The sequence below is a fragment of the Notothenia coriiceps genome, unplaced genomic scaffold (genome assembly GCF_000735185.1).
Source record: "Notothenia coriiceps isolate Sejong01 unplaced genomic scaffold, NC01 NC01_scaffold00030066, whole genome shotgun sequence".
NCBI classification, from domain to species: domain Eukaryota; kingdom Metazoa; phylum Chordata; class Actinopteri; order Perciformes; family Nototheniidae; genus Notothenia; species Notothenia coriiceps.
The window spans coordinates 4,344-20,668 of NW_011362767.1; the positions used below are offsets into that span (position 1 = coordinate 4,344).

Genomic DNA, 16,325 nt, shown 5'->3' on the forward strand with positions numbered 1-16,325 from the left:
GACACTTCACCCCAAATTGCTCCTGTGGGGATTGCCCACAGTGTTGAGTATGTAAGTTGCTTTGGATAAAAGCGTCTAACAAGTGACATGTAATGTTGATGTCCTTTTCTTACTTTTTCCCGTCTTGGGTTATTGAGTTTATCCGGAGATGTTGAGCACCGGAGGAGAAGTGGATAAGAGCAGGTGTACCACATCACATCCATCATCCCCTGCTCCTCCTAATACACATGCATTATTTAGGAGGAACAAAAAAGAAAGAAGGAAGTGAAAGGACAGAGTAGTCTACCTTTAATGTAAGAATGCCTTTTGGATAAAAGCATCTAACAAGTAACATGTCATGTAATAAGGGGCTGGGCTGAGTATTGGGACTTTTCACAGTGGGGGAAAGTCATATTTTTGGATATCTATTTGGCATAATGGTTATTTGTAAATGGAACAAAATAGGATTTTGGCAAGTGCTACGACATTCCACCTCAAGCCGGTAATTTCTGTTGTCCTGTAAGCCATCTGTGAATGCCTCACTAAACAACTGCTGCCTGTACAGTATGCCTGCTGCTGTTTTTAACTATCTGCTGGGTCGTTTTAATTCTACATACCTCAAACATGCAATTTGCTTATATTATCTAGTTTTAAGAGGACATATTATGCTCATTTTCAGGTTCATATTTGTATGTTGTGCCTCTACTGTGACAGGTTTACTGGCTTTAATGTTCAAAAAGGTCTTTATTTTTCTCATACTGCCTCTGCTGCAGCACCTCTTTTCACCCTCTGTCTGAAACCAGAGCCCAGTCTGCTCTGATTGGTTAGCTGGCCGGCTCTGTTGTGATTGGTCAACCGCTTAGAGATGTCCCGCCACTATATAAGCCTTTTACGTACAATTTGTTGGAGCGCTAGACAATAGAATTGCGAGTGTTACAGAGTGATGTCATTATGTTCCAGAAGTAAACAAAGGAGTCCTATGGAGGATATTAGCATTGCAGACCATTTACATGCACAATAACCTCTAGAACAAACTACACCCAAAAAAGAATAGGGCCCCTTTAAGATAATATATACTTAGCAGATCTTTAGATATTTCCATCTGGAACAAAGCGGTGGACTGACCCACAGACTGAAAGGTCATTGTCGAGCATAAGTAGTAAAAACCTCTGAAGTAAAAAGACTCTTAATAAGTGCTCGATGTTCATGTGATTATAACTCTGCTTTCCCTCTGCATTATCCCCTGCAGCGATGGTGCTCAGTTGCTAGTGTCAGTTCCCAAAGTTTTTGCTTTTGATGATGCTGCAGGGTGCAGAGTACATATGGTGGATGTTTTCTTGCCAATCCCATCTATTAACAGCTGTCAGATGTTCAATTACTAAACTCCTCCCCTGACAGATGGGTTGTTCTATAAGTTATCTCTGAGGGGTAGTATAAGCCAAATCACATCAAAACGTGAAAAAAAAAACACAGAGCATAGAAACTCTTCCTCGTTATGTCTTTGTAAATTAAACTGAAAATGTGTTTCTCTTCCTCTAATATCAAATAGCAGTTTTTACTGATAGGCCTGCTTTTAATATGAGCAATACATAGGGAATTAAACTTACCATTACCTGACTATAAAATAATTATGTGTATTTCAGTAAGCTCCAGGGACTGTACAACCTCCTGATGTGAAATAAATAGTCTTTCTAGACATGCTGTAAAGGTTCTACTTAAAAATGCTTTCAAAAAATCTTGCTGTGATCATCTTACCTCGGATTCCTCAGTTCAATTCATTCCTACTCTGAATTTCAATTTGTGAACGTGTCATATGTCAACACAGTCAGCTCGTTTTCTACCGTCCGAGTGATTTCAAATTGGCAACTGCATGCCAGGAGAAAATGAGCTGCGCCATTCAAGACCTGAACAACAGAATTATCCCCAGCTGAGTGCTCCTATCAGCGCCTTCTGCCAAGTTTCAGAGTACAAAGACAGCGGGGAAATGAGTTGTTCTGCTTTTACTTTCTTCAGACCATATAGTTTTTTAAATGTCCTGCTGATGCGTGAAGCCTCTGCACTGCCTGCGGATTATCAATATACTGTTAACTTGACTCAGGTTTCAGGAAGATGTGAATCGATGCCTGTCTCTCTTGCTTTATTGGCTGTAAAGATAAAATGAGGAGAGTCTGGTTTATTGAAAAGTAGGTTTTCACATACAGAAATATGCTTTGGTGTAATGGTGCATAATTCAACATTAATATACAAGAGAGGAAAATACATTGAAAATATTTTAATTTCAAAAGGAACTAGGCAGGAATGTGCAAACATATACAGGGATGTTCAGTTTTGTAGATTAAAGCAATCAATCAATCAATGTTTATTTATATAGCCCAATATCACAAATGTCGCATTTGCCTCAGTGGACTTCACAGTCTGTACAGAATATCAGTATGACAACACGACACCCTCTGTCCTTAGACCCTCACATCGTACAAGGAAACACTTCCAGAGAAAAACCCCACAGTTTAAAGGAGAAATGGGAGAAACCTCAGGGAGAGCAACAGAGGAGGGATCCCTCTCCCAGGACGGACAGACGTGCAATAGATGCCGTGTGTAAATCGAAAAGATAATACATTTCCAGCATAGGTAGACCAAATGTTTGGAAATGCATGTGTCTATAATAATAAGATGAATCCACGAGGATGTCAACAATCCTGTGGGAGCCATCAGGGAAATAGTATGATGAGAGTCAGGCACAGTGATAGGTTCAGCCACAACTCGAAGTCCAAGACTCCGGATCCAGGACTCAGGATGCAGGATCCAGGACACACGACCGCAGCAACAGGATCAGCCACGACTCAGGATCCCGGCGTAGACACTAAAAAGAAATTTGGGGGAAGCTGAGTTATTCGGAACATGAGAGGTACAGACAGACAGAAGGAAGAAGTAAGGTGTCCCCCGACAGTCTAAGCCTACAGCAGCAAAACTAACGTGTCTATGTACATGGACTCCCTTAGGATAGGTTGAGGGAAAGGGGTAGCAAGTAAGAAGTAAGGAACAGAGGTGGAGAGGCACAACGTGTCTATGTACATGCACTCCCTTAGGGTGAGGGAAAAGAGTGGGAACTAAGATGTATGCGCCACATCTATACCATGAGCGCATTGCTCCTAAAAAGTGTTTCTGGCACTGACACCAATCAACAGTTGTGCGTCGACTCGGCAGGGATCAAGGCACATGTATTCCTCTTCCTGCTTCCACCGTCTACACACACAACCAAATTACATCGATACCATCAGTGAGGGAAAAGAGTAAGAACTAAGATGTAGTATGGGTGAAGAGGCACAACGTGAGCAATGTTTGTACGTCATGTCAATCTCACACACAGGACATCGCAGGGATATGCATTTGTTTGTGTTGCTCAAGTCACCACTAATGCATCAATAGTCAATTGGGAATATCACTGGTAGAACATTTACACAGTCTGTTGTCTGTCTTTGGATATATGTATTTAATATTTAAGAGATTATATAGACTAGTCCATAATTAAACCGCGGAGAAGCATCAATGCAGCACCTGAGAACATTTAATTTAATTTAATCGTTTATTTGAATAGGGACAATGCACATTAATTAACACTTAAGACAAATAATTCTTCAAGTGTAAATATGCCGGATTTGAGCTTTGAGCTAATTTCCATCCGTAGTCCCTCCCTCACATAGCCTACAACATAAGAACATGACATTTCTAAACATAGCAAAAAATAAATACATGATATGCAAAAAGAGCAAGAGCAGCATACACAAGTATTTACCACATGGCAGTACAATATAGCAACAACGACATATAAAGTGCAAGAGATGATACAAGAGCTACATAAAGTGCGAGAGGAGATACCCAGTTAAAGTGCATTTAGCGGTCATTGCACGTCTGTTTGTTTCTCAACCATTCTTTGAGTTGACCTTTAAAGCTATTGAGAGTGGGACAATCCCGTATCTGAGTTGGGAGGCTATTCCAGTTAAGTAAGTTGGAAATATATATTTCTTTCATAAACTTCATCCAAAACTTGACATAACACATGAACACAAATTATGATATGCAGGACTTGCTGTTCATGAACAGTTTTGTAACCTGTGTAGGGGGAAACATGAACATTACTAGAAGAACTTGTTGTTGAGGTGAAGACCAGCTAGAGTTACTGTCTCATTATTCTAAAATTCAGTTTTTAAAGTCTCTCTGGTAGTCTTTTAAGAAAAAAATACCTGCTGTGTAATGCCATACAGTTCACATGAGCAAATTCAAATACATCTTACTGAGCCAACCACACAGAGAGCTTAAAGCACCAAACAGGCTGCAGTGGTTCAAGTGGGAAAATCAACAAGGTGTTCAACCAGGTTACTTTACTGCCCTGTGGAAAGTTTCGTGTGATTTAATGAATGAGCCATTGTATCATTGCTAAATTAAATGTTTCGGCAACTCGAAAGCCATGATCCCATAAAGGATGATGAAGATTAGGTCTATAGTAAACTATTTATGTTATCTGTAAAATAAAAAGTAGTTTGATAGCTCATAAAACACAACTAAATGACTTTTATTATTGGAGGCAAGTCAAAGGAGCGTCACGCAGTCTCTGCAGGAACAGTCAGGCTCCTAAATCGAGCAGTGAGTAATCGCTCATCTGCTATCCCTCGGCCCAACAGAGGAGCAAAACTCCTTCATGAGGAAATGTCTGCGCACTTAAAATGAGAACCTATTTTATTTTCAAGCCACTCACCTGAAAACAAATGTGAGGCAGGATTCGCTTCTTTTGTTTTTCCAAGCGGCAGCTATGAACGGGAGAAAAAAACGCTGTCAGTTAAGTAGCCTGCTAGCTAGCCGTAGTTAATTGCTAAAGGGGTGCTAACAGCTAACCGTTTATCTTTACTGTGTTATTGTTATTGAGGTAGACGTGTCTTTAAGGTATAGTTTACGTAAGATGTGATGTGTTGTGTGTGGTTAATCGGGGGACACATGTCGCTGATAAACAAGTGTACTAGTAGTTGTGAGTGTTGACAGTGTAGCTTTGCCACCTGGTTCTGTTTGCTACCTGTGTTCAACAGCTAGCCACGTAAACTGCTCCTGCCTGGTGTTGACGTAGCAGCAGCAGCAGCAGCAGCTAGCTTTCCTGTCCTGCTGCCAATCTCACATTGCCCAATTCTTTTATATGAATTAGGATCTCCACCTCGTTTACAATCTCCTTAGCAAACCAAACACACCCCGAACAGCACTAATGACATGAAGAAGTGTGAGTCAAAATGCTTTAGCTGGACTTGATTGTGTTCCTGGTGCTTGTTGCATTGAGCGGATGATGAAGCGGATCATCTGGCTGATATCAGGATTAAACAGACGAATGATGAAGCTGCTTTTTGCCCTCGCTTTGATCGCCTACATTGCCTGTAAGTACTCTGAATGTCTCTAAACTGTTAAACTGTCATAGTTCCTGTGATTTTATGTCACCTGAAAACTTTGAGGAATTTAAGCTGACACAAAACAACACATTGTTTGGTGACCCAGCCTCCTGGAAAAGTGTTAAAGGGTTCAAGCTCAACATACAGAACACAACAGCTGTTTGACAGGAAGGTCTCTCACCTGTTAAACTTTCATCATTCCTGTGTCTTTATTTCACCTGAAAACTTTGAGAATATATTATGTTGTGGGCCGGGGCCAAGTCTCCAGACTATCAAGTGTTGAAGGGCTCAGATTCAGAATGCAGGACACATCCATTGTACACATTACACAAATGATTGTTTATTAGTGTTTCCCCTTAAATGTAACATCTCAGATTCAATGTTATACTGAGAGAAGGACAGTGTTATGTTAGAAATGGAAGGAGAATTAAGCTTTTCAACTAAATGTACATCTATGGGAAGTAACTTCTGTTCTAGTATTCAGTTGTTTCCGCTTATTTGATATGACGTCAATGTTGGCTCTTGGAAGTTTTGTTGCACAGTTCGCACCAAGTTAAATCCATCTAAAAATGTCCCAGACGATTAGTTTAAAAATAATTGACAGATTAATCAATATGAAAAAAGTTGTTCATTGCAGTTTCATTGGTATTTACAAGAAGTAAATTGTTGTTGCAATTCTTGTGATGCAACATCATTTCAGTACTTCCCAGTCAACCTTTACTATTTTTGATTGACTTGAAAACGCCCTATAATTTTGTCTGCTCTGCGTGATGCATTTTGAACAATGTGTCTATTGAACCTTAATGGTATTCTCTTTTTTCAAAAGGCGTAATGGCAACGTTAGTTCCATACATGTTGATTTATATTTATGAAACAACTTGTTTTATTAAATATAGCCACTGTAATGGCAGATATTTTTTAAAGAATCTGAGCTCATCTGTTTCATTTAGTTTCATTTGGTTTTCACATTTGGTTTTCATATTTGGTTTTCATATTTGCTGATTATTTTATCTTGTAACACGTTGTACGGTTGAACTGACATTGAAGGGTCACAATGTGGCTGACAACAAGAAATCAAGATAAGTTGTTTGAGCTTCGCTGCAGTCAACAACGTCTTTGCCAAGACCTCGACAAGTCCAAGTCCAGGCACAGTCAAGTCTGATTTAGAAGCAAATGAAAATAGACTTGAGACAGATCCAAGACTGTCGAAACTGATCCTATCATAAGGCTATTTTGAAATTACAAAAGTTCATAGAAAAGGAAATTAGATTTTCTGCTCATTTGACACAGAAATCAGATTTTGGCTTGATTCGTCTGTGCTCCTAAATCGGATCACTTGCTATGCACCGCTGTGTGAACAGTAATACAGGAATTAGTGTCTTTATCACCTCTCAATCACTATTTCTAACTTGTTAAGACCATATATATATATATATAAAGCTTAAAGGTCACCTATTACGCAAAATCCACTTTTTTATGTCTTTTATACATAAACATGTGTCCCCTCTGTGTAAAGAGATTCTGAAAGTTTCAGGAAAAAACATTTGCTCCCTTTTTGTCCCGATCCATTTATATTAGGGATGCTCCGATCGCCAATTTTGGGGCCGGAACCGGTCGCCGATCCAATCGAGTGGGCGGGGTCTATGGGGATCTTCCATTTAAAGTGATGTTTAAAGCTCAGTTAATCGGGCTCATTCACTGGCGCTTCCACAAACAACAACCAACATAATTATTACATTAAAATAAAGTACATTATTTTAGTTTACATTAATAATAACAAGTGAGAAATGAGCAGGAAGCGCTCTCTTTTCCTCTCTCTCTCTCTATCTCTCCCTCCCTCTCTCTCGCCCTCCCTCTCTCTCTCTCTCTCCTGACAGCCGGTCCCTATCCGTCTCATGCAGCTCACTGATCCAGTAATGAGTAACCCGACAGTGAAGAATAAATATATTTAGATAAAATAGCTGTGTGTAAGGTCTAACTCTTAGTGTGTGTGTTGCTCCACTCACCGGTCCGTCACAGCGGGCGGAGCTGCAGGATTTCTGCTTCACACACGATGCATACCGCTATTTTATTGTCTTTTTCGGACACCTTAAAATACTGCCAGACTGCTGAAGCCATTTTGGCGAGCTTGTTTTGCCGCGCGCAGAGAAAAGTGTCATGTATTTTACGTCATGTGATCGGCTCTCCTGATCGGCCTTTATAGAGGGTACCGATCGATCGGCCAAGAGTGAATATCGCCCGACAACGATCGGCGGCCGATCGATCGGAGCATCCCTAATTTATATACAATCCTGTCTTAAAATGAGCTGATCAGATTTTGAGCACTTTATGATGTCATAACGTTTTTTTGGCTTGTGTGACCATTAGGCAATCACCAACCAAGGTAACCCCCCCCTTATCACCTGAATCTCCTCCTAGAGCACCATTGTGTTCTTTTTAACCAAATATCTCTCAGAGGGGCGTGGGGAGGGGCTCCTTATTTTTCATCTAAAGTAACAGACAGAGAATCAGCACTGTTGAAACAGAGGGGATTATGGGTAATGCTGCAATGATCTGTTTGGTGTTTGGAGCCAAACACTTCAGAGACATGTTTTATATATATCTGAGACCTATAATATATTGATGAAAACAGTATGATAGGGGACCTTTAAGACCACTAGTCAAACTAAGATTTAATGAGCATCTCTGTTAATCCTGTGTTATTGTGCCATTTCCCTGTTGTTATCAGTTATCTCTAATTAAACCTTATCACAACCAACTAGCTTGTAAGACTATGACAGAGTAGGAGACACACCATTTTTAAAACGTTATTGTAATTTATAATTATGTACAATCTAGTGGAATTTATTGGCTGACAGGTAATAAAATATCCAGAACTATGTTTTAATTAGTGTATAATCACACGACACTATTTTGGTTTATGTTTTTTCTAAGAAGGAGATGTTTGAGGCAATATAAAATAGATATTAAGTAGGGAACTATGACCTTTTTAAGCACAGTTTTAAATATTATAATCACTATTAGATAAAATATTCAGATTTAAATACCCGTTCTTTTTGAATTGTCGGTTTTTATGCAAATACATGACAATAAAAAAGTACAAACAGGATAACATTAAGAATATTTGAACGTTTACAGCGTCTTCACTCACTCTATTTTGGGCAGAGTGTGAAGTTTGGTAACGTAGATCACTGTGTTGTTCCTGATTTAGCAGATTACACTCCTGTAAATACCTTCATGTTATAAACACACCGCACATCTGAAATACACATTGTTGTAATATAGTCTACTCAAAATCGGCCTCTTATGGCCTGACACAGCCTTCGTAGGGGGTCAGCGCCTATATTAAGTGTGAAGATTAAATAAAAATAATAATAAATACCGAGATCTGAAAGACAAGATATTTCCCGGTTGGAATTCAATACTAATGCATTTCTCACGGATCAGTTTAGATTATTTACAGATCAATAATTGACATCCTCCCATCAGACAATACACATGCTGAGAAAAAGAAGATGACCAACGGAGCTTTTCCTGCTCGCTTGTCTCTCTTTGGCACCTTTTCTCTTATCTACAGACGAATGTGACACGGCACTTTACATGTACTTTATTCATGATTCATTTGGTGACAAGTTTTCTTTTTCTCTCTTTCAGCTGTCTGGGGAACATATACCAACATGAGGTACAGTAATGAATGTCTAACTACTTCAATGTGAAATATGTACCGACTGCAGGGCAGCTGAAGTCTTGGTTTTAAAACACATTTGATCAGCAGTAGTCATTTTACCTCTTGGAGAAAAAGAAAGGTTTGATAAGATAATGGCAGCAATCTTTTCTAATCCATAGAAATACGATTTCCTTGAAGCACTCTTTTAGCAACACATGACGCACAATTCTAACACATCCGTTTACAATGGGATGACGTATATGTAATATCCTGTATTACTTCTAGCTTTATATTTCTATGTGTATATCTTCATATATTCAGTTAGATGGAGAACATAGGCTAATTGAGCTAATAGTTTATGTCCACTTATGGATCTCGACACGTCCTGTACACATTTAACCATCAACAAACTCTCTAAACACATTCGTTTTCGGCTGAAAAGACCCGACGGTTCGGGACACACCAATCTGAGTAGGGCGTGTCGACGCTCATCGTCGGCCTGACGCCCACCGACGCCGATAATCGGCCTGCTGTGTCCGGGCCTAAAGAGTTATTGATTTATTCAAAATATTCACAAGACACATGTTATTTCCCTCTCAAAAGGAGGGGTATGTTAAAACCAAAGTACTTCATCTGTTGTATTTTTAAATGAATGTAGCGTCAAAAGTTATTATTCTAAAGATATTCGCTCTCTCTTCAGTGTTTTTTTATTTTTTATTTATTTGAATGAATAATGTCCATTTGATTTAATTCAATTTTTAAAATATAATTTGCAAAATGTTTTTTTATTTTTCTAAAAAAAATGTTGATCTTTAATATTGTTTTCAGTTTTTTATGCATACTTCTTGTTAAACATTAAGCTGTCTTTGGCTCTTTTTCTGCTGGAACAAATGTACATTTCCCCTCTGTGGGACGAATAAAGGGATTCTGATTCTGAAGATACACGTAGAGTAGATATTGTGATTAATGTGGGACTGTTAATGTGTGTGTTATGTGTTGCTCAATAACGTCGTACTTCAAGTCAATATCCCTGTTTTCCCTGGCTTTGTGAAGATTGCCTTCTCTTATCCTTTCCTTGTCTTTAACTCTCGCTGATCCTAGATCAATACAAGAGAACGGAGAAATGAAGATTGAGCAGAGGATTGATGAAGTGAGTCTGACACGTCTTTTACAGATTCAATAATATCTACTGAATGTTATCGCACATAGTAACTCTCTTTTTCATGTATGTATTATTCCACATGTACTTGTATAAAACATTGAAGGCATTATTTTGATATGCGTTCATTTGCAACCGCTACATGCTTTAGCCTAACATTGATTTATTAGTTTGACCCTGACCAATACAGTGCAGCCTTAGCTTAGTCATTTACTGTAAGCCTGGGATGTTCGATTTCTTTTTTGAACTGCTAACACAAATCCAATAATACACTTATCACGTGACTGATAGCAAAATGTGTTGTTTTACACACTTTTCCCTTACGTCTGAACATCAAAGTGCCCCAATTTATTAAATGAGAAACTTTAATACATTATAACAGATGTGTTTAATACATGGACAAACTTTAAACAATGGCTACATTATTAGTCCTATGTTTAAAAAACAAAGGGCATATTTTGTATCACCTTTTTAAGTAAAACACCTCGGTTATAAATTGTATTTAAATGATGTGTGACATTTTAATTGCTAACTGGTATGGCCATGAAATGATTTAAAAAAGGTACAAATAAAAGTATATCTTTTGTTGTACATTTAAGCATTCAAGTGCTGCACCATCTGCTGCTAGTCCCCAAATGAGATTTTCTCAGGTGGTTCCTGAGTGTTTCCTGAGTTGTTGATGAGTCTCTCGGTCAACAATCACCAAAACACAAGTGGTACTCGCATCCACTCTGTGTTTAATTTGTGTACTGTGTTCTTCCTTGAGCCACTTTTCCAACGTTTATGAAAATTAGGCCCGTAGTGTTTTCGTTATCCTGCTGACAGACAAACAATCCAAACCAAAACTCTCTAGGTAGAGGTTATAATCATCACCATGTGTGCCATTTATTGTATTTGTGATTCATCTTGAAGGCCCTTCTAATCTACTTATCACGCTGTATTTAACTTCACATAACCTCATTGACTAGTGGATCAACGCAATGTTAACACACACATAAAGTGTTGAAGGCAACTAGACTACTATTCTAATTGGGAAAAATGAATTCACACTGCGTGGTGTATCATGGTTTGGCTGTGCAGATATTTCCCAAGCCAATTGTATTTGTAATCTGTGTTGTGCAATGAGATGTCTATTATGAAACCTGTTAGGTATTGCAACCACTTCAGGAAACAAGCTAAAAGTCGCTGAGAGGCTTAGGATCGAGCCTTGTTGCCTTTTTTCTGACATGCTTTCAAAAATGAATGCTGAGATCCAAATCTTCACTTTCTTAATTCAATGATAATGGGCAACTTGTATAATAACGAGCACATACATATGATTTGAAGAATCCAACTTTCATCAGAGTTGGGGTCACACCCTACACAAACCTACTCATAATTGATCACAAAATAATAATATTATAAACAAAAACCAAAACTAAAGTAGGAACAATCAAAACCCAAATTAACTACACACATCACCGCTTTCTGACTTTCAGGGCTGCTACAAGTATCTTTAATGCAAGTTTCTGAATGGTGCAAATGGAGAAAGTTTTTTCAAGTCTGGCTTTAGTCTAAAGGGCATTTCAAAATTGAGAAAAGATTGAAATTTAGATCATAATTGTGATTTACACATTTTAAGATGTTGTTTTTCGCCCACCCATAGATGAAGATGTCATGAACACAACATTACATGACATGTTTCTTGTTACTCAATACTGTGGACAATCACCACAGGAGCAATTTGGGGTGAAGTGTCTTGCCCAGGGACACAACGACATGCTGACTGCAGTGGGGTTTGAACCCGAAAACAGCAGCGCACTATCCCACTGCGCCACACGCCTCCCACAACCTTACATTAACATGCTGATGTTGTAGTTTGACCTTTAAGACACACCGTAGGATCAACTCAATCTTAACGAAGCATCGGCTCCTGCCTGACCTCATGTTTCTCTCTTCTCCACTCTCTTTAGGCTGTGGCTCCTCTCAGGGAGAAGATTCGTGATCTGGAACAAAGGTGAGTTTCCCTCTTTGATACACACATGTGCAAACACAAACACCTGCTCAAAGGTAATGAGAAAAATATATAAGACTTATGAAGCCTGAAATACTCGCATGTTTTCTATATTGTAGTACCAACTCAAATGGTCGGCCCTAATGACTAGAATTAGGACCCAATGTTATATGCATATTTTAATTATTACTTTAAATTGTTCTCCCCAAAACCATTTAATATTTGTTCAAAGCTAAACTAGACCTCCCAGTGTGACTGCACCATCTGAAGGACATGAAATGAGCCTCTAAACGTCCATTATCAATACGTTACAGCAGTTTACAGAGCATGAAAGATAAGCAAGCTTTGCTGATTTGCAAGGTTTCCTCACCAGGCAATACAAAAATAGATGAGAAAGCAAGATTAGAATTGTGTGACTTCAGGCTAGCAGGCTTTCTATGAATAACACAGACACTGTACTGACTGTTGCATTGCAGCTTCTAATGGTTATTATTTATTTTCCAAGACAGACCAATGGAACAAAACCGACGGCATTATTATACATGGACATAGCTATCGCACAGACAAGACACACAAGGAGGGACGCCGAGGGTTACATTATTTAATGCATGCGTTTATGTTTAACACGTGGTGTTACCATAGGAACCATAGCATCTTATCTTAGCACATGCTTTACTCCAACTCCAATTAGGACATTTTCTTTTATTACAAAGACAAGAGGCATGTTGTTGTAAATTCACAAACTACCTCCTAGGGTCCCATTTCATGTTTCCCACCCCTCTACCCAGATGTGGCAGTAAAGATGCAGCTTCGTATGAGGCTCAGAAAGTCTTCAAGCTATTTATCTAAGTTAAAGTACTTCATAAGAATTATACGTTTTGTTGCAGGGCATGCTAACGCTATATGCTATTGTACAGATGTATATGGACATAGACCTACACCCATATTCATGATCTTTAAGAGTGTATCCCTTAACTACATCCCATGGCAGCATGCTTTTTATTTTAAGTCTTCTTTTAAAGAGGACATATTTTGCTCATTTTCAGGTTCATATCAGTATTTAGTGTCTCTCCTGGGACATGTCTCCTTGCTTTAATGTTCAAAAAGCTCTTTATTTACCTCATACTGTCTGTTCTGCAGCACCTCTTTTCACCCTCCGTCTGAAACCAGAGCCCAGTCTTCTCTGATTGGTTAGCTGGCCGGCTCTGTTGTGATTGGTCAACTGCCTGGAAATGTCACTATAATAATAATACATTTTACATTTATATAGTGCTTTTCCTTGTGCACAAAGCACTTATCAGTAAGTAAACAAAGGAGTACAATGGAGGCATTACAGCCTTTGCAGACCATTTATATGCACTCAAAAACGCATTTAAAACACACTTCAGGAAAGGGAAACCCCCAAATAGCATAATAGGGCCTATTTAAAGTGTGGCGGAGGTGATGAAGGCTGTGTGCAGTATTTCCAACACTATTACCCTCAATCTAACACCTTTGAACAGTGATACTGAGTACTGAATACTCTAGTGGTGGAGTGAGATACTCGCTCCTATCTTTTCTGTGTCTTCAGGCTGTTATTCAGATATTCATCACAACATATATAGGTACCCTTTTATCTATGTGAGAATAGCTTTCAATTGCAAGTAAGAAAGGAAAGAGGATTCTTTCAGAATGAATGTTGTTTTCTTTATCAACAGGTTACCCCCTGCAGATTTTTCCATCCATTTGTGTGGACTTAGAGAAGAAAGGAATACCTCCTCTGTATAATTTAAACCACACTAACAGAAAGTTAGATCGATAGATTATTCTACCTTGAAATGGGTTTGGGACAACAGTGTAATATATGCATATATCTGTTTACGCCTTGAATGCTAATGAGACCAATATAAACAAGCCAATGTCCCGATTTCTACGGTGTGCTGCTTTTTATAAACCTGCAATATGTCACAGCATTATGAAACCCTTTATGTGATCCTCCTGAGAGGACACTGTGGAGAGCTGCAGGTGGGTTACTGAACGTAGATCTGAGATGATTCAATAACGAGCCTCTCGGTATTCTGCTATGCTGCAGCTCCCGGTAATGAACAGATTGTGCTTCCTTAACACATGTTTCACACACTGCTGTTGAGGTATACGTATACTCAGGCTATTTTATTGATTTGAAGGACAAGTAGTAGGCTTAATTCCAATTGAGAGGAACCAGAGAAGAATAGTTTCTCAGAAAAGCATTTCACGTATCTTACATGTTTTCAGAGCGGCAGAAAAATACATAAAAAACCCATTTATTGATTCTTCATTAACTATTTTTTACATTCATTCAATAGATATTGATCTGATTTGTCTCCCTCTCCTTAACCTTCTCTTTCTTTTCTTCTCTCCCTCTAGTTTTTCTCAGAAATACCCACCTGTGAAATTCCTGTCAGAAAAGGATCGGAAGAGAATTCTGGTATGGGATAAACACGATTTCAGACAACCTTTACAATAATCGTTATTATACCGAGGTTTTAACCCTGATTCGAGCCGCTAGCTGCTTAGGGTTTAAACAGAATGAAGTTCTAATCCTATCAGTCTCAAAATTAAATCTAAACGGGGAATTTCTGCTTTAACACACAATGGGTCTTATTGTTGGCCCTGTGGATATTAACGGTTCCAGGAAAATGTATTTCATTTCAATCCTTTATTTATCCGGGTGTGTCCCTTGAGATCATTGATCTCTTTTTCAAGGGAGACCTGCTCAAGTAGGTTCATACAGCATCATTCCAGGGATTACAATTTACAATAACTATCCACATGAACCGGTACCAACAGCATCCGATTGGGTAGCATCCAACCGAGCTTTAAAAACATTTAGTGGCACCAGATTGCTCAGTTTCCATTTTAATTTGCAGACTGTTCCAAGACAGAGGTGCTGCGCATCTAAAAGCTATCTTCCCTAAGACAGTCCTAGCAGTTGGCACATTTAATAAAATAACTATTTAGCACCATGTATCCTGATGACTTTCGCTATCCTCCTGACTTTTCATGAAGCACCGTCAGGAAATTGACATTTTTGGGGTTCAATTGAAAAAATGTTTAATTAGTCAGGTTGGTTTCTGACTTTCTGTCTAACACCAAGAGCAAGTCAAAAATGTTTTTTATTACTTAACAAATAAAAAAAAATGCTCTCCTGATGTTTTAAATGTATTTATTTTTGTTACCAAATGCCCCTTGCATCCAAGGCACAACGTTTAGAATTACTGAACCAACAACACTTTATTTTTATTTTTACGGCAGTTACGGTCAGCATCTGATTGGTCTGCTAGATAAAAACAACATGGGGAAGTGCAAATTAGATGAGAATTGGCTTTTTAACTCATATTTAGCACCATGGCTGCTATCAGTGTTTTAAGTTCTTGTATTCACATCTTGTATAAAGCTGTTCATACTGTGGTTGATTGGTAAAAGTAGTGTACTGTACATTTCCTCTCAATTTTCATTTCAAATAGTGTACATTTAATCAATTAATATATTCTTTTAATTTCTAAGACAAGTCAAAGTGTCTGCTGTGTAAAATGCCCGTTGATTTGGACTTCCTTTAGAGTACATACAAAAGATGAATGAAACACAAATATGTATCTTCCTTTACTGACATGTGTTTTCTTCCTCTAGATCACAGGTGGGGCGGGGTTTGTGGGTTCCCACCTGACGGACAAGCTGATGATGGATGGCCACGAGGTCACGGTGGTGGACAACTTCTTCACGGGAAGGAAGAGGAACGTGGAGCACTGGATCGGCCATGAGAACTTCGAGCTCATCAATCACGACGTGGTGGAGCCGCTCTATATTGAGGGTGAGTTGGAGAATAACTGGGGGAGGGGATACATTGTTTATTAATGCTTTAAGACCTGGTTGTCCAGAAGTAACTAAATGTATTAAAACTATGAGAAGCCGGGAAGCTTTACTACTGATCACAGTACAAGGTATCATATATGTTTCAATATGGAGTATGACCATAGTGTAGTGTTTCAGAAACGATAAAGAAAACCTCAGAAATGTCCTTGAAATGCAGTGAGTGGGTTGGGACTTTGGTTTTCCCTTAGAAATGATTTTTTTATTATTTAT

General features: G+C 38.7%; 1 protein-coding gene across 1 annotated transcript; it reads left to right on the plus strand.

Moving 5' to 3' along the window:
- Positions 1–4,594: 4,594 nt before the first annotated feature.
- uxs1 (UDP-glucuronate decarboxylase 1) lies at positions 4,595–16,112 on the plus strand. The gene is made up of 6 exons (XM_010787092.1): positions 4,595–5,393; positions 9,060–9,087; positions 10,174–10,222; positions 12,184–12,227; positions 14,610–14,670; positions 15,873–16,112. Exons 1-6 carry the CDS (start codon positions 5,303–5,305, stop codon positions 16,095–16,097), a joined length of 498 nt encoding a protein of 165 aa, XP_010785394.1. The 5' UTR covers positions 4,595–5,302; the 3' UTR covers positions 16,098–16,112.
- The last annotated feature ends 213 nt before the right edge of the window (positions 16,113–16,325 follow it).